Genomic DNA, 19,770 nt, shown 5'->3' with positions numbered 1-19,770 from the left:
AACATCACATTAGTAATTTTGCCATGTATAGCATTACATTATATCCTTAGCCAATAAAGAACTTTTAAACAGTTAATATGTGTTGTATGCAAACTAATACCTCTAACACATACGTTATCATAGAAGTTACACAATTTCTTAACATGAAGTGTTAAAGGAACTGATCTAGGTGTTTCTGCACTTCCTCTCCTTATTTACATTACAACATTCAGATCATGGTTTATCGCTGTTTTGAATAAACCAAAGAAATCTGGCAGATGTGCTTACATGCCTGAATAAATCAAAAATACTCATTAGGAATCTAGGTTTTCAGCTCTCTTAAAATGATCAGATTACGGTATTTAAATGAAAGTTTCTGTCACTAGACTGGACTCCATTCCATGGAGGTATACAGAAAACATATCAGATTGCAGATTTTCTGAAACCTATTCATACTGATTATCATGGAATTTTTTTAATACACTAATTTGTAAGTCTAGAGTCATCAAAAATGAAAGGTTTGTATCTGAGACAGTAATAGCATTTCTATCTGGGATTCAGTCTTGCCTCCTCAGACAAAATGAAATCAGGAGTCCTAATGACATTAGTATTAACAGACCTTTTCAAGGCAGTCATTTGACTTGTCATAGTAAGCAAAACACTGGTATGATCAATAACATTAATGCTGCCTGTGATCCATTAAGGTGTTCTAGTTCCAGGGCTCAGATATTGTGTATGCGGGTTCACAAAGATTGAAATGCCATAAACACTTATGGTAAACCCACACTGGGGATATTGATTATTTTGCCTGACTGGGCATGTACCTACTGTTACCCAGACTCTTCTGTTAGTTTTGTTGCACTTACTGGGGCAAGTTACATTTGTATAATTTCTATTGATGCATTGAGTTTGGTGACTCCACGTAATTCCTAGCATAGCTTTGCCCTACTTACTAACCAGAAGTCTAGTCATCCAAAACAAACATGTGTAACCGTCCAGGAGCCGGTTGCACCAGCTGCTTGTAAGATCAAACCTAAGCTAGTTTGTACTGTAAATGTTTACGAGGTTTAGTTCTATGCATGAGTAAATTAAAACAGGTTGTGACGGTCCCCTGAGTGGCATTAATGTTTCCTCCTCCTTTTAAGGCAATCGGTAGTTGGGGGTTGGACCAATCGGCATAGCACCTGGGCCCGGTGTTTCCCAGCTATAAAAGCCCCGCCTCTCTGGCTGACGGTGGCTCTCTTTCTATCTTATTTATCATTTGTTTGTATTTCGGATTAGTTGGTGTTTTAACAATCCACATTTACTTTTCATTTATATATCACACTCATGGCATACACCACTTTCACTACTGATGGTACTGGACAAACATACCCTCATCTTCTATTTTAGTTTCTTTTTCGGGTTGCATTGTACGTTTAGGTGTTATGATCTAAATAAATTACTTCATTAATTTTGATCTTTCAACTGCGTCTCCTCGTTGTTTGTCACGGCTTCAGAGCCAGGTCGTGACAAGGTTGACACACAATCTAGTTCTTACGTAGAGATGAGTTGTTACTAAATATTTACACCCTCTAACTGCGAGTTGTAACTGTTGTGTATCTAACTGAAAAAAACGACAAAGTTAATGTTAGCTTGCTAATATGACCCGCTTGAATGAAGAGTCAAAGAGATAATATTGTGTACGGTCAACATATCCTGCTGTTTAATAATTATGTTAAGCTGAAGATTTTGAATTACATAACAAATTACATCTTTTGCACCAATAAAACTTTAATGTTGGGAAGTATTGCTAGCTTGTGATGCTACCATGACTTCCTGTTGTTATTTGTTCTTGATTAGACATCGATATAGATGTTTCAGCCAATTACACTTACTAAGTCTTTAGTAAATCACTAGTTTCAAACTTTACAGTTGCTTAGAACCTAGGAAGGACTTTACATTCAGACTTAATAATGGATTTATGAATAGCTGGTTCAACCCAATCCAGGGCCTTTGAATGGAAATGAGCCTTCAGTAATGTTATTAGTTATGCCTGTGCTATCCTGGCTATAATAACCATAAGATATCTGCTGTAAAAGTGTCTATTGGCTAAGGTTTGACTAAGCAGTATTTGCTTGTTAAAGGACGCTATTTAGTTCAAAATGAACTCAATGTACGTGGACATTGTTGGAAGCACTGTAAACAGTTTTAAAGCTTACTCTTGTGAAAAGTGATTTCACATCAGTCTCCATAATGCAGCAATTTGCAGCTTTTACATAGCAGCTGATTCCTCGAGCAGTGATGCCCTCATTTCACTTATGTGAGCATTTCCAGGAACAAACTGTAGCTCTAATGATGCCCCATGCGCTGGTCTTGTGTAGCTGTTTGCTGATAACAATAATCTTTGTGTACAGTTTTCTACATGCACGGGCCTGCTTTTCATGAAAGTGGGTACTGATTGTATGTGCGCTCATTCAGAGTTCAAATATTGTTTCCACTTGTAGGAACAAGCTATGATGGTGTTGACCATTTACAACATGTTTGAATAGCACTGAAAAGTCTAATTTATGTATCAGTCCTGTTGAAATTCTGTTTGTGTTGCTCTCTAAATATTCATGAGAAGACAAGGGAAGGAAAGCCAAGCCTCTGCTAAAGAATAGGCCAGTTTGTGAACCATTTCCTAATTGTTAATGAGGAGCTCCGGGGCAGCTTGCCAAGGCTGGAGGGCCAATGGTGAAGGCCTGTTTGAACAGAGGGGGCAGAGAGGGAGAAGGGGCTAGCTGTGGGGACACTGTCGCTGAGGGGACCCCTAAACCCCATCGGCCCCCTCCTACCTGTTTCACAAAGTGCTGGAGCAGGCAGCTGAGAGCGACTGTCACTTCCACCAGAGACTTTAATGAGGGTCTAGCTGCAGCTTTGGGACTCTGTGAGCTTGTGGAGCTTTCCGACTGCTATCTGAGGAGCAAACCCTGGGTCAGCTGATTTGGAGAGTAAAGGGGGGTTCACTGAGTTTTTAAAGATGTCCAACAACAACAATAACCAAGAGGAGAAAGAGGAAAAGGAAGAGGACACGGAGGAGAAAGGAGAGGAGGTCATGGTGAAAATCCCACCACCTCCACCTCCTCCTGAGGTCAACTGGAAGGGTCCAGCTGAGGAGGGGAAGCTGGTGCCCAAATCTTTGCCCAATGGGCACCATTGCCAGCCTATGAACCGCAGTATTTTTCCTCTTTCCACAGTCTCGCCGGCAGCCGAGAGGATCCGCTTCATCCTCGGGGAGGAGGATGACGGCCCGGCGCCCCCACAACTCTTCACTGAGCTGGATGAGCTTCTGTCGGTGGATGGACAGGAGATGGAGTGGAAGGAGACTGCCAGGTAAGGACATCAGTCTCAAGCTTGGGGCTTCCTCTCAAAGGACATGTATGTGCACCTTTTTGATTTTATAGTTGTAATGATGTTCAGAAACCTTCTCCATTGACATACAAAAATGTAGTGCAGTTGACTGTGAAAAGTCATCTACACAGCAAAATTATTGTTATTTTTATGTTGAGGGTATATTTGTTTCTTCAAGTTCACTGTTATTTCAGTGCTTTAAACAGCCATCCCAGACAGAGGTAAATAACTGAACAGACATTTTCAAACTTCAGCTACTATCAGTAGGGAATTTGCTATGTGCATTGAATTTGGAGCAGCATAAAAAGCTTGCACACAGGTTTCTCCTGTGTGGCCCACTAGTGGGATGGGATGGGATGGGATAGAGATGGGATGATTGTTTATACATCATTAGCGTTGGATGAGTGAAGCTCTCTCAGGGGGAAACTGTATCCCTGGGCTGGTGTTTGAGGCTCCAAATGAGTTGATTTGTTATCCTAACCTCTGACCAATTGTACTGCAGATAGAACTTACATTTTTGTTCACTATTGGTTGAATGATTTTCAGAGGAATTCTACTGGAGAACTCCACTCTCAAAGTCCTTCAGTATGCTTTAAAAGTGTTTTCCTGTCTTTGAGGAAAACTTTCTAAGGCTAAGTTCTGTTTTTATTTCAGTTGAAAATTATTTAGAAAATTAAATTTGTCCAATTTCTGTCACCTGTGCCCGCACACAAGAAATTGATACTAGATTGGTGAAGGATTATCCCAGATGGGCTTTAACTGAGTCATTATGTTGAAATTCAAAAGGCGTCACCATGACTTGTCAATCCTGCAGAAACCTACCCATTGGGAGGAATGATTATACCTGAGTTTAACCAAATACACATCAGTCAAAATGCAAATCAAATGTAAGTGCTTTATGCTGTTTGACACTGCAGTTTGACATTTTTCTATTTTTTATTTTATTTTTTTTTAAATGTACGAGGTAGAATTTATTGTCATTCTCTAATATACAATATTAAGTGTACAGGGGAACAAAATTCTGTCCACAAAAAATATTTTTCTTCTCACGAGGGCAGATTTAGTTAAAGTCAAACGTTTCAATTGAAGTACCAAATTAAAACTGAACAAGTAAGAAATATGTACAAGAGGATTACCAGGGTTAAAACGATTAAAAGAAAACTTTAGTTCCAGACCCTTCAAAAAGTGTTACTTATATTTAACTTATAGAAGGTGGAATTAATCAATTCTGAATCTTTAATGTCAAACTTAATATTCTGCAAATCACTGCAGAGATTAAGACCTGTTCCAATGTCTCACTAAGTGCGCTTAAGGGACTCAAAATGAATGAAAAGATCTCACAAGTGCTGGATAGTGCTGGCTGTCGGCCAAGTGTAATTTTGGCTGCCAAACTGACCAAATAAAACCCCACAGAATCAACTGCTCAGTACCAGTTCAGTTTCTCCTCTCCATGACTCTAAGGGAGGGTGAGGGGGAGTGATTAAAACGACTACCTGAAGAAAAAAGAAATGATAATACTGCTTCTGAATTTAAGAACAGATCATTAACAAAAGAAAGATTTGGCTTCCCACAAATTGTCCGCCCAGCCAAAGACCATTGTTCACTTTTTTTCAATGCACTTGTTATCAGGTGGCATTAGACAAGACTTAATATGCATTTGTGCAGTCATATTTAATGTGACAGGTGGTGAGTTGCCTGGTAAAATTTGGCATCAACTGATCAATTGATACTTGTGTAACACAGCCCCATACAAGCACACAAGATAGTTTTTTATGGTTAAGGGATTAACTTCAGTTTATTTTATTATTTTGAATTTGTATATCAAGCTCTTTGCATGTTGAAATGATGTTTGATCCTGTAACGTAGCTTAATGTCCCAAAAGGTCACAGTTACTAGGTTAGTTTATCATTCTTCACCATTTAATCCAATCCTTCTTCATCCCTCCAGGTGGATCAAGTTTGAGGAGAAGGTAGAGAAGGGAGGTGAACGCTGGAGTAAACCCCATGTGGCAACACTGTCCCTACATAGCCTTTTTGAACTGCGGACGTGCATAGAGAAAGGCACCATCATGCTGGACATGGAAGCTTCCACTCTGCCTCAGGTTGTTGGTAAGTTGGCTGCAGGTCACTAGTCAAGGAAGTGCTTTGACATCGTTACATGCAGTGAAAAATTATTAGATATTGGGTTTATTAAGCACACGATCTTTAAATTCATCAATTGCAGTTACATAAATTTGGGGGACCAATTAAAAATTGTCAATCTCCAAAACCCCTGGATCCTACACTTCCATAATGCAATACTTGACATGGTCATAATGTTTTCCTTTTCTCAACCAAGTGCTTTGAGGTGCCGACACATGACCATAACAACCTTAATGATGCTTTAATTGCCAAGAGCCGATATTTAATAGAAAATACATTTTACATTGTAATGTTTCGTTGTTAAGAAACAGTCTTTCCAGCATTACGTGATGTGATGTGAAATGACGTAGCCAATGTACATTTAGGTCCACCTTAATCTCATTTGCAGAAAACAGGGCTGGTATCCGACACAAAAACAGTCTAAAAGAATCAAATAACTGAAATATTTTATTATATTATTATTTTAATATTTTATTTAATTTCCATTGAATATCACAGTTGTACAAAGTATTTGTTACTATTTTAGTACATTTTAGTTATCTTTTAATGTGTATGTCTTTAATTTTTTTTTACTGTTACAATAAGATGACATTGATAAAGGTCAGCACCTTCCTGCCTGTGATAAAAGAACCCATCTGCCACTTTGATTTGATCTGCTCTGTGATGTACAGGACATTCAGAGCTGCTCTGCAGTGTTGCGTGCAGGTTTATGGATTGATGCAGATGAGGGCTCAGAGGTTTTCTTTCTTCTTCTTTCTTCTTTGCTTTAAGAGTAGCAAAAGGCCACCGCTCTGTCAAGTTCAGCCTATACTGTACTTAACTGCATCCTAGAACACCGAGGGACTCAAATAGTAGTTTGTAAATGGTCACACAAAAACTTCCTAATTTGAGGACAGCCAACCCTCTTCCTCTTTGTCTGCATGAGGGAGCAGGGGGAAGAGTTACCACTTGGAGTGATTAATGTGAAGTAATTGACTGTGCTGCATGGAGGGTACAGGCCGAGCTGAGCTGGGCCTCTTGCTTTGAGGCCAGCCGACTTGACTGATGGGCCATTAACAGCACTACCCCTCCACAAGAGGAGAATCTCCCCGAGGCTGCTATCTGTCAGCATTCAGGCTTCTGACCTTCTTTTTAAAAATAGGCTAGACCTTTTGATTGAGCCATTTCATGATGCCACGAAGACTTTCATAGAGAGGCATTACGGTCTGGGAGGCACTAATTGAATCCTTACAAGTATGAAGAGACTTTTTATGGTGCTTTGAGTATATGTATTGAGAGATGCTGCTTGTAACTTAAGGCTGTTGGATAAAATGCCACATGAAGTGAAGAAAAGACCCAAAAATTAAATAATGAACTGAAAGATCAGCTTAATTTAAATTTGGGGAATTTGTGCGCATATAACAAAACCTTTTTTTTAACTATTGAAAAATAATTTTTTGTCTCATTATGTTTCATGAATTCATTAAACAATTAGTTAAATTGTTTATGTTTGAGACTTTGAAGTTTTGCTTGATTTCCTTCAAATTTATGTCAATTTAAGTTGAATAAAGGTGTGTGTGTTCAAGTATTGGTCTGACAAAATAGTAAGACATCTCATTGGATTCTGGTTGTTGTTGTGTTTAATAATATAGCTTGTCATTTCTTAAATGCAGTGTGATTAAACACTTTTCTCCAGAAAAAAGAAATGGTCTTTCCTCACTCTCTTCCTTTGCTCCCTCCCCTTTGTCTGCATCTTTAGAACTGATCACTGACAACCAGATAGAGATCGGCCAGCTGAAAGCAGACCTGAAGGACAAAGTGATGTACACGTTGCTACGGAAACATCGTCACCAGACCAAAAAGTCCAACCTGCGCTCTCTGGCTGACATCGGCAAGACGGTCTCCAGTGCAAGTAGGCTGTTTTCCAACCAGGAAAACGGTAATACTGATGCCAGTTTGGTGCAGTCTTATGTTTTTTATTTAAATGATGTGAAGAAAAAACTAAATCTGCTGTCTGACTTTATAATAAATTTACATATACATACCCACATTACTAGGTTTTATTTAGATTTTTCACCTCAAGTTAGGACCTAAGGTGTCTATTGAGTTTTCAGGGCAGTGAGGAATGCCACAGTGTGCGATAAAGCACACACTGCTGCCCTCCTCTGCACGAACCCACTAATGTGGCACTCAGTAGTCCCAAATGAGTACCAGCTTCTGTTAAATAGAAGCTGAAAAAATATTTATTGGAGACCTTATCAGAAATTTTGTCCCTTATAGTATATTGACAAGGTGTTAACACAAAAAAACCCTTAGTATTACTGTTACTGTACTCCTACTACTTTCTCACTAAACCAGTGAAACTAAAGTTTGTAGATGTCTTTTTCTAAATCATCACAAACATTTGGTGTTATCACACTTAACAACACTTTTACTGTACTCACTATAGGCTACTGTACTAACTCACAGATGCTGCTTAAGACTTAAGTGTGTCAGGACATGTAAGAGTGGGTAGAGCTAATTTTAAATTGACTTCAGCTCTAAATTTTAACTTTGAAGAATTGAGTCAGAACATGAATTTATGACACTGGTGAGGAAAGTCCAGGGTCGTTAGAAATCATAAAGCTTGATCCAGTGTTTTGATATGATGTGACTAATAACTTGAGACAGTATCATTTACAACAGTTAAAATCTCTGAAGTTCCTGATGTGTGTTCATATAATTCTTACTACGTTCACTTCTAATTTTGTTGAAGTTGATGAAAATTCATGTTATTTGCAGCGGAATGTAACACTTTTATTCATCACCCAGGGCGGGCTGTCACTTTGCTTCACTGAAAGTTATCCCAGAAAAATTATTACATTAAGACATTCATGCAAAAAGTACAGAGAAGTAATAAAACTTGTCCAAATGTTTATAGTATTATAGTTGCTTTATAAAATGAATTTAACATCAGTCTGCTGGATTCTGCATGTAAAAATTAATTCTGTTGCAAAATCCTTTGTTAATGAAACTGAAATGAACAACTAAAGCACATTATCCTCAGGCAGCAGCACAGGGCTGCAAGTAAAAACCTCATAAACAGCAGCAAACAGAATATTTGATCAGCCTCTAAAACAGTGAGATTTCAAATAGCTTCAGGCATGAGCAAAGTGACTGCCCTAACACACACTAATGTCTAACTGATGTTTACAATGTGTGCAAGTGCTTTGATTGTAACACATTGAGTAACTAGATATTTCACCGTGTTTACAATGTAATTAATTTGTTACCAGTCATGGGTCTTTGGAAAGTGAAGTTATTTATTACCTGCTATTAGATTTATGAAACCGCTTCATGACTCTATAAAAGAAAAGCTCCCTCTGTTCAGGATCTGCTTCGTTGCAGTGTTCAAATGGAAACTCGTCATATAAAGGCCTGAGCTTCTTATCAAGATTGCATACTGAGATAAAGAGTTTCTGGAATAATCATTAATTGATCTCAACTTTGCAAGGATAAAGTACATCATCCAGTTCATTAAAACAGAATTTGAAGTGTCCCTGTCCAAAGACCCATGGTGTCCTGATTTAATGATGCAACTCCTCTTACCTCACAGTTTCTCTGCATAGCTTGTAGAAATACAGAAATCTTGTTTAACAGAGGTTTTAACAGCCACTTGATTTTGTTCTCCTAACAAATCTCTTGCTTTGGCTCAGTGGGCTTGTCTATCAACTCTCCTGCCGTCTCTCCCTTCTATCTCTCTTTCTTCCTTGTTTGCTTCCCTGGATTGGGTTTGATAACCTGCTGCTGCTACTAAAAGCTCGCAGTCCTCTTGAGAACTCTGTGACTTGCCTGTCGGGTCGCATATCAATGGAGGACTTGCAGTCCCAAAGGAGTACAAGCATGGACTGGCTTAGTAAGTTCACTGGATCCAGTCTACATTCACACTGCAAACCACTGATCAGTTCTGATTCGCTGCTCGTATCTGAGCTCATATTTGTTCTGTTAAAAATACTAAGTAGTTTGTGTGTTTGGCTTTTTCAGCTGTCTTCCATATTATAACACTAATTCAATATGCCAAGACACCAAAATTATATTTTTGACGTTAAATGTCAAACGCTTCAGTATCTCACTTCGACATATTCGATCCATGTGAAACTGGAAAATGTGACTGTGCAGCTTTTTGTTGTTGACACAGATTCGAAAACCTCATTTGTGTCTCGTGAGTGAAAACAGTCAGCTGCAGTTTGGATGTAAACACACCTGTCATTATACAGTAGAATTAATTTTTATGTGCTTTAGGCTATTTTCCCCAAAAAAACTTATAGCTATATGTGCCTAAGATTTTATATTTGATCCTTTATGTATTTTACGTTTAGTTATTCCCCCCCCATAATCACTACATATACTCTGTATAAATACTACAGTTCCATTATTTAAACTGGCTGCATCATACTGACAAGCATGTTATTACCCACAATGCTCAGGGGGCAGATGTATGAAAGGCTACAGTGGCATCAGGATTTGCACTAGCTGAGATTTGTACCTCTCTGGACATTGTCTCTTATCTCTGACAGCTCCAGTAGGAGTATGGTCACGTTCTGCTGTCAAATCTCTGATGCTGGAGTTGACAAGCTGAAACCAAAAGTCAGCAGAGCATCAATCAGAGTCTGCTGTCCACCTGCTTCACACGAGGAAAGCACTTAGTGGAAGATGTTGATGTGAAAGATGGACACTAGGATTATCAGATATTCTCAACAGTAAAGCTCTTGATCATTTTTAGTAAGGAGTAAGGATAGATTTTTTAAAAGTAAGTAAGCACTGCATTTGTCATCTTAGCTAATCCCCAACGACAAGCTTTGAGAGAAAGGTTCGAGGTTTGTTATTGTCATTTCCACATACAGAATACACAGGAACAAAATGTCGTTTTGGCGCTGTGTAGAGCATTAAATACTAGATTAAAAACGCTTTGTGGTAAATGGTTGAATGTGCACATTCAAAAGTCCAATAGATCCTGTTTTATGTTAAGAACTGGACTTTTAAAATGGCATGTTCTACCACAGTTGCTAGTGTTTTTAGTTTAAGTGGAGGCTGTACTCAGCATTGATCTTACATAACACTGATACTGTGGGTGCTTTACATTCGAATTAATTATTTCTGAGCCTGACTTTGAATAGGACAGCATTAGCATTATGTTGGTGTTTTCAGCTTGACTGCTTGATTATAAAGTAGTAAGGAATTTGTCCTCTGGTGTCCTCCAGCCTTTATTAACTAGATGAGTTAATGGTGACCAAAATCTCTATATATCTATGGTTTGCATGAAGATCGCTGTTGCTTTATTATTCTTTTTGGCGCTGCATGTGGAGCAAACTGTCTGGGCCACTGTTCTTTTCTTTGGGTCTCTGCCTCCTTTTCCATTCAGTTTTGAGATCCTGGTGAAGGTGAAGCTGGTCTAACTGTGCAAGGTTGATGTGTTTTAACAGATAGTCCCACCACCACTCACCGGAACCTGACCTCCAGCAGTCTGAACGACATTTCTGATAAACCAGAAAAAGACCAGGTGAGTCAACCAGATAATTTAATAGTGGAAATCTATTTTTGTTATCTTGATATTGCCCCTAAATGCTTTTTGCTGTAGTGTTTCACCGGTCAATCAAGTTCTGTGGAATATGAAGTTGATTGATTGTGATTCAACGACATGCTGCTGTAAATTTTAAATACAAGAGTAAGGGCCTGAAAAATCTCTTCAAGTATTATTGTAAAAGTCCGGTCCTGTGAGTATCAGATAAATTGGTAAATTGTTGAGATCATGACAGAGATCAAGTTTTAACTGAGCTAAACTCCTGTTACCAGTACCAATCAAATAGGGTTTTGGGCTCATTAAAAACTATTTGATTCAAGAGTTATAGATGTAAAATTAGGCTTGATTCAGTCACTGCATGGCCTTATGTTGACATTTCCAGCATATCTGGAATGGGTTTTTTATTTTCAGCCTGAAAATCTAAAAAGAAGTGGTGCATTAGTCCAGTCCTGTGTAGAAAAAGTGTCAGTTATTTATTTAAAAGCATTCTTGAAATTACGTTTGTCTCAAGCAAATGCCTTTCACGTCTAGCTTGACCTCAATAACAGAATTGCAGGCTGGCACTGTGAAGCTAACATGTTAGCCTGATGCAGCTTCGTCCTCTGCAGAACCAGTCAAAAACCAGTCAGAGCAGACTGTGGCTGCTGGTTCAGAGCAGAGATAACATTGTCTAAAGTACATTGTTCCAACCGCTGTCGTCATTACTCAGGCTGCTGCAGCTGCTTCAAACCTGCCGCAGCAAGTCTGTAAAACTATATTCAAGTTGCTTATGCAATATCTCCACTCAGCTTAGCATTTTATTGATAGTCTGTAGAAAAATCTGCATAAACTTCTCCTTTGATGGTCATTGTGGAGGTTTTATAGCAAGAAGGGGCTGCTGCGAGTATGACGCTTAGGCCAAGAATCTTTGGTACAATGAATAACAGAACATAAGAGAGAGAAAAGAAAATCAATGATTAAGTTACACACCCAAACATGCTTGTCGTCTTTCAGTGCACTTTCACTACAACTTTACGATACACACTGCATCTTAGATTATCTGTCACACCCAGAGGAGGTATAAGGTTTTTTATGAATGAATTTCATTTCTCATTATCATATCTTATTTGTCCTGCTTGTTGGCCCTTGCAATAGTTACATTCCAACATGTGTGAGTGGGTCAGAGAGAACACTGTATAAATTGAATTGGACAGGTTGGTCACAGGAATTTGTTGGATCAGTGCTGTATTGATAACCAGTGTTTGTTTTAAACCAATTTAACCCTTGATTCCTATTTCATTTTTTGATCTGAGTGGATTCATGGCTGAAAATTAGATTAGCAACAAAACAAATTTATAGTTCACTTTCCTTTGCATAAAGTTACTTTTGTTGCAGCAAATGACTGCAAACTAGTCCTTTTGCCTGGTTGTTTTTCAGACTGGTTACATCATACTGTAAGCTTCATTGATTCTGATAGTGGGGTAGTTAGATTACAGCCCCACAGTTCACAGCAGCCATTTGTTCATATGGTCTGATCCCAGACCAGGCCTCTGGGACAAGAGAATTAGTTCAGACGATCCAGTAAGTCCTCCTGTGGGACAGATAGAGTAGGAAAGAGACAACTGGACAGGAAGCACATCTCCTAAACTGAAGCTCTTCCACACCCACTCAGCCTATAAATACCATTCAGAGGTTTCCTCTGTGTATTTCCACCTTGCCACATGTCTGATAACTTGGTGCTTAATGGTGGAGTCAGAGATAGAGACAAGAGCAGATTCACATTCAAAGACTAGAGTAAAATTAGATGAAAAGCTGATTTATGTGTTAAATGTGCTGGCTTGGCTCATTCACGGTGTGATTGGACTGTCAACAAGGGCAACATTGTGTCACATAGTTTAAAAACAACACGGTTGTATTAGATCAAATCTAACTTGAAGGTTGAAATAATGTCACCTATTGTCAGTTTTTCTAACCTAATTAGGAAGTCTTTTTAATGGATTTATTTTACTCAGTGCTACAGTGGCTTTGACTTCAAACAGTTAGTTTATTCAGACATACACAAATATTTTATCAGATACCTCTTCTGGTTTTTAGCCAGGCAGATAGTTTAGAATGGAATTTAGTTTGTGGTGCTCAAAAAACTTGAAACAGCAACATCTTCTAGAAATAATGTCCAATAATCCACAGTTTTCCTTGGAACTACTTTTTACCAAATAAATAATCCCTGGCTTTGAATACCCAAGAGTTTTACATCTCAGCTGTGCAGAGCCACCAAACAGAAAGAAACAAGTAGGTTTCATGTCTGAGATAATTTAATGTGTGCCTCATGCCAGTTCAGAATCAAATAGGACAGAAACAGATTCAAGTGAACCTAGTTCATGAGGGCAGTGTGGTGTGGATTAGCAGCGAGTGGACAGGGTGTGCGGGTACACAGGTTAAACCTCTCGACTCAATCATTTACTGACAAACCTATTGCCAAGACAGCTCAACAGCCTGTGATTGGATCTCACCAGTGGAAGGTCATCAGTGGTTGATGGCAGCGATCCTGTCAGTACATGACCGGGGTATGGCGGGCATGATGACGAGTGATAGACAGCTTGTCTCTTTTTTAAAATATTTTTTACCCTTGTTATATTTGCTGTTTTTTATTTCCTATAAATTCCCGGTCTATATTTTTTAAATCTTTTTATGTTGTATGTTAATTACTAGCAGCTTCAGTCTGATTGGGGGAAATGTCTCTCTTGTTTGTGATTTAATCCAATTAAAATCCTGGCAGAGCTAATTTTAAAACCACATTAACAACATCCGATACTCTTCCCTCAGCTTGGTATCTTGAAACTTATCAGACAGTTCTCCCTTGAAATCATCTTAGGTGTACATTGTTTAAAAAAAAGAAATGATGTAGTACATAAACAATGTTGAAAAAACCTAAGCTTACAAAGCCACACTAATGATGAAGTCAGAACTGAAGTAAAACTGTGGGCCAACTGTCTTTACCACCTAGCTCTCATTGTATGGAAGAAATATAGAAATTACAGCCTGATAAATAAAGACGATATCAAAGTGTCTCAATGGGGTAGAGGCGAGGTTCTAAAGATTTTTATTTTAAATTAATATATTGTATTCAGGTTTGTTCGATGAAAAGAACTGGACTGTAACTGGATGGTTTCTTTAATCTGTCATATCATGTAAGAAAATCCATTGTGATTGTTCATGTGATTGTTTAAGCATGGAGTGTACCAGTGGCGAATGAATAGATGTGTTTTTTATCATAAATTATAACATTTAGATTAAGTTTGAATTTAAAAATAGTGAATTTACCATTTAGAAGTAGATTGCTGAAATATTGCATATATGCTGACCATAATAATTGACTGAATGGGCCAGTGAAGCCTGTCTAGACAACAGATCTTCAATTGCATCGTATTTACTGGTTGTTTGCAGAAACAAATTTTGCATTGAGAAAGTGATGATGATAATTTTAGGGGAACAATTACTGCATTGAGTAGTTGTTTTAAGATGATTATAAATTCAGAGCAGCAAACAGTTGATGGGTTGGTGTTAAATTGCTGTAGTTGTTGTTAATGGTTTGTGAGTTGAAAGAATTAAGTAGTGCACATGTAATTTAAACCTTTATGAAATTCAAACAGTCTGTAACTGGGGTTAATTGATCAGTAAATTCAGAAAACTGAGCTGAAACTTAAAGAGTTTTATGTGAAGAGATGTTGATGAAAAGAGTATAATTCAAAGTGACTTTGGTATAAAAAATAACTTTTATGAACTGCCGCTGGCTGTCTTGGTAAATGTTTCCTGCCTGCTCTCTGCTGTTTTCAAGTTAATATATTACACAGTAGTTTTCCATCACACTCTTATCTAGATGTTTATGATTTATTGTCTTTAAAGTTTTATTTATTAATGATCTCAATCTGATCATAAGCATGCCACCTTTTTATCATAGGAAACGTCTTATGAAGCAAATATGACTGTGGCATGAAACGTACTGTGATTTGAAGCTTGTGCTAACAGCTCCTGGATTAAAAACATAGAAAAGTGGTAGACTTTGTTGTTCGACCCAAGGGGCATGAATTGGCTGTAAGACAAAGTGCAAATTTGGTGCTCAAAATTGCAAGAGTGCTTCTGTCTTCCCAGTCCAATTCTTATTGCAAACACAAGCATAAAGAGCTCATTACTTTGTAATTCACAGGCTTTTTTTTAAAACATTTTAAAAAAACACTGCTATGTTTCTTTCAATAGTGATGTCAGCTTCAGGGAGCTGTGGGTAAAATACTACCTGCTCTTTAGTAAATAATCCAACACTACAGCTAATTCTTTAGATTCATATTTACACTGCACAGCTGCAAGATTTCAAAGTGTAAAACTAATAATAACCCTAACAAGAACTGTGACTGACAGTTCCTCACAGACACAATCGCAAGACTTGAATGTTCTTTGGAGGTAAAATGTTGAACCTGTGGAGCTCAGTAGGTGTCTGACCTCCATCTTCATACGTCTCACCATCGCCATGACAGGAAGAAATATAGCCTCATTTAGATACCATGGGCGCCTCCAGGTTTGGTATTTAAGCTGAATGGGATTGTCCTCTTTGAAATAGGTTGTTTAATTCGGTGCGCACTGTATTAGGTAGCTTGCTGGTGTGAACATAACATTTAACGTCTCCTCCTGTTCTTCTCTTTTGTGCTTTTTAGCTGAGAAACAAGTTCATGAAGAAGTTGCCGAGAGACGCCGAGGCCTCCAATGTGCTGGTGGGGGAGGTGGACTTCCTGGACGCGCCATTTGTGGCGTTTGTTCGTCTGCAGCAAGCTGTGATGCTCGGAGCCCTGACAGAGGTTCCTGTTCCCACAAGGTGGTTCAGATTCATGTCTAGCTCCTAGCTTCTAGCTTGTATTTATAATGCAGGAAGATGCGTGTGGACACAATAAAAGTACTAAATATTGTCAGGTATTAATTTTCCCTGTGTTCACCTTAAATTGTAAAGAAATCCAATACAGCATCGTGTCCACCTTCTTTTAATTTTTCTTTTAACCTTTTTTTTTATGAGTGTCATAAAGCAACAGGAAACTGCACTGTTGTAGTGTTGTTGTAACCAAAGAGTCATAAAGCAATTTTATATTCTGTGGTACTTGGAAGGTGTTCCAGTTCTGATGAACTAGTAAATGTTCACTATGGAATCTAATGCGTCACTGTTATATAGATTTTATTTGAATAGATGGGCGGTATATGCAGAAGCCTCCCTGCAGTCAGAACAAAACATGTCTTTAGAGTAAATACGTCTGCAGCATAGCCAGCTGTGAATAACACAGCTGCTTTCTTATAAAGTAAAGATGCTGTAAACATTAATTGTTCACATTACCAAACCAGACACCTGAACAGATGTAAATATGAAAAGGGTGCTAATAATAAAAACTGTGAACTGTATTTTATGCAGTAGCAATTATGTTATCTCTTTTTATACGCTTCTTCAATTCAAAAGTTTATCTGAAATGTACTGACAAACAAGGTTATTTATTCAAATGATTTTTGTTCCTCGTGCAGATTTTTGTTTATCTTGCTTGGACCCAAAGGCAAAGCCAAATCGTACCATGAGATTGGCAGAGCGATCGCCACGCTGATGTCAGATGAGGTTGGACTGCCATTAACACTCATCATCTGTGTTCTATTTTAATGCTGACAAGTGAAACTCTGCTACACACGTTAAAATGAGATCTTTCATGTAACGCATGCATATAACATATACATATAATTTTCACTCACAACACACACTTTTGTTGCACAACACATTATATATTGATATACATATTGATAAACTGCATCTCTGTCTCTCTCCAGAGTGATCAGACCTACATTGCTTCATTGATGCATTTCTACCTGAATATTGTGCTGTGCTTTTGGTCTCACTCTTTAACCCAAATATGAATCCTCAGATCCGATATTACAGTTGGCTGCCTGCTGACAACACAGCATGCTGTGATAGTTCTCTTTCACACCTGAATGCCTCATCCCTCTCTGTCTCTATTCAGGTCTTTCATGACATTGCGTATAAGGCCAAGGACAGACAAGACCTGCTGGCTGGTATCGATGAGTTCCTGGATGAGGTGATCGTGCTTCCTCCTGGAGAGTGGGACCCGGCCATCAGGATAGAGCCTCCAAAATCCCTCCCCTCCTCTGACAAAAGGTCTGTAAAATTTTAAAGTAGTAGTAGTAGACTACATGAGCAAACATACAGAACTTAATTTGTGTCTCCATATTATACATACCATACTCCATACTACTACTCCTTCCAGCAGCTTCCTAATGAAAAAATGATTTCACTTTCTGTTAGGGATGCACCAATACCGATACTAGTGTCAGTGCTAATGTACTCATAATAAAATAGTGGAGCAGGTAGGTGAAGGAGAAGCAATGTCAGGAGTGTATATATATATATTTTTTAAACACTATTTATTTAGTTTAGTTTTTTAATGTTAACCATACAGTGTAAGACAATCTACTCAGAAGTAAAAAAGTATCAAATACACTAAAGCACTCTCTTGCATTAAACATTTAAGAACCCTCAGGTCTGCGACTGTTCTGAATGCTGCGTGTGCAGTCTCTACATTATGTTATAGATGTGCAGCACTTGCAAAATCACTGAAGTGCGTCCAGGTGTACAGCACAATGTTCAATTATGAAAGAGGTTTTATTTAAAGCTGCAGTTTTACTCAGTAAAGCAGGAACCTTTCAGCTGTTTATATGAGCGCTGATCAGTGAAGTTATTTAATCATGTAACGCATAATCTGGTTGACAACACAAGAAAAGACACCACGACAACATGCTTACACTTAAAGCTTTATTTTCATGGCAGTGTGTCAACATCAGTAGATATTTCAGATATTCAAATATATGAACTGCGTCAGATAACTGTTAATCAGAAAACTGTATGTATTTTAGGAAAAACATGTATGCAGGAGGCGACTCTCAGATGAATGGAGATATGCCTCACGATGAAGGTCACGGAGGAGGGGGACACGCTGTAGGGGATGAGCTGAAGAAGACTGGAAGGTATGGCGTCATAGACAAAACCAAATCATTTTACATAATATTTTTTATATGAGAATGAATAACTATATTCATGTGCCTACAAACCTAAAACTGGATACAAAGTTTTAGCCTTGTACATATCCAGAGAAGGACTTTGTGTTTATTACGGTGATCTGATACAGTTTTGTATATGTTATGTTTGGTAAACAAAAATGTGTCATATGTTGTAGTTATGTGTCTGCATACTGTTACTCTAAATACATATTCAAAATGTTATTTGTTCTACTTTGTATTCCATATTGTGGAAAACAGCACATCTTTTGTCTCTGTTTGTTTCATCTCTGTTTTCAGGTTTTGTGGGGGTCTCTTACTTGACATCAAAAGAAAAGCGCCTTTCTTTGTCAGTGACTTCACCGATGCATTTCACATTCAGGCCTTGTCGGCCATTTTGTTTATTTACCTGGGAACTGTGACGAACGCCATCACCTTTGGTGGTCTGCTGGGGGATGCTACAGACAACATGCAGGTCCAACTGAGATTTTGACTTTTTAACAGTTCGTCAAGGGTTTCCCATTCATGTTCTGAATTGTTCACTAACTGTCCCCTTCCACATGTGCAGGGTGTGTTGGAGAGTTTTCTAGGCACAGCGATCACTGGCGGGGTATTCTGTTTGCTGGCTGGCCAGCCTCTCACCATCCTCAGCAGCACTGGTCCTGTTCTGGTGTTTGAAAGGCTGCTCTTCAATTTCAGTAGGTATGTTTGCCAGAGGCCCGGTTACTAATCATACATCAGCTTGAGAGCTTGAAAAGTACTTTATTATCACACCAAACTTCAATTGGTGAGACATGCCAAACATGCTTTTATAAATCTTCCCAAAATATTTGAACCAATTACATTCAAGCTAAAATAACTCGGGTTATTTTGGCAAAAGAAAAACAGAAATTTGACATATTTTAAGTCTGTTCACATCTTTAAAATAAAAATATTTTGAGAAAACAAAGTTGTATCATTTCAAGATTTTAATAAAGCAGGGGACACCAGTCTGTCAGCTTTCTTGTGTCAAATGGGGCATTTGATATTCTGCCTTTACTCTTGAAACATTATACAATTTTCTTAAAAACATTTACTTTGTTCTCAGAAAATTCTTCTTATCCTTGCTTAAAATATAATGAAAACTAGACCTAATAGTCATATCAAATCATGTAAAACATCAAATACATTTTACTGACTGTTTTTCTATATTTGTTTTGTGGTTTTTTAATACAGAGATAATGACTTTGACTACCTGGAGTTCCGCCTGTGGATCGGCCTGTGGTCGGCGTTCTTCTGCCTGGTGCTCGTGGCCACTGACGCCAGCTTCTTGGTTCAGTACTTCACCCGGTTCACTGAGGAGGGCTTCTCCTGTCTCATCAGCTTCATCTTCATCTATGATGCCTTCAAGAAGATGCTAAAATTAGCTCATCACTATCCCATCAACTCTGACTTTAAGATGGAATATATCACACAGTATGAATGCCTCTGTATGGCCCCTGCTGTTCTGGGTGAGATGTTGTTTAACTCTGAGGCACTTAGCTGACATTGACGTGTGTATGTCTTTTACCCATGCGTGCCGAAAAGACGCATGGATATTGATTAACCTACTGGCTCGGGCGCCCAGTTAGCTCAGTCGGTAGAGCTGGCGACCCATGTACGGAGTTCCTGCAGCGGCCGGGGTTTGAATCC

At 38.4% G+C, this 19,770-nt stretch overlaps 1 protein-coding gene across 3 annotated transcripts in view; it reads left to right on the top strand.

Annotated features, from left to right (window-relative positions):
- slc4a4a (solute carrier family 4 member 4a) overlaps positions 1-19,770 on the top strand; it is a 55,732-nt gene that overhangs the window by 19,375 nt on the left and 16,587 nt on the right. For 2 of the 3 annotated variants that reach the window (XM_035658063.1, XM_035658061.1), the window contains exons 5-15: positions 3,198-3,333; positions 5,299-5,459; positions 7,231-7,410; positions 10,934-11,010; positions 15,717-15,874; positions 16,564-16,651; positions 17,049-17,203; positions 17,959-18,069; positions 18,400-18,574; positions 18,668-18,801; positions 19,315-19,589. In XM_035658063.1, the coding sequence (XP_035513956.1) occupies positions 3,198-3,333; positions 5,299-5,459; positions 7,231-7,410; positions 10,934-11,010; positions 15,717-15,874; positions 16,564-16,651; positions 17,049-17,203; positions 17,959-18,069; positions 18,400-18,574; positions 18,668-18,801; positions 19,315-19,589 (1,650 nt within the window). The remainder of the gene's footprint in view (positions 1-3,197; positions 3,334-5,298; positions 5,460-7,230; positions 7,411-10,933; positions 11,011-15,716; positions 15,875-16,563; positions 16,652-17,048; positions 17,204-17,958; positions 18,070-18,399; positions 18,575-18,667; positions 18,802-19,314; positions 19,590-19,770) is intronic. The other variant, XM_035658062.1, reaches the window with a different exon arrangement.

The sequence above is a fragment of the Morone saxatilis genome, unplaced genomic scaffold, assembly GCF_004916995.1.
Source record: "Morone saxatilis isolate NCDOM2014 unplaced genomic scaffold, NCSU_SB_2.0 Contig16, whole genome shotgun sequence".
NCBI classification, from domain to species: domain Eukaryota; kingdom Metazoa; phylum Chordata; class Actinopteri; family Moronidae; genus Morone; species Morone saxatilis.
This window is presented reverse-complemented; position numbering and strand designations above follow the sequence as displayed.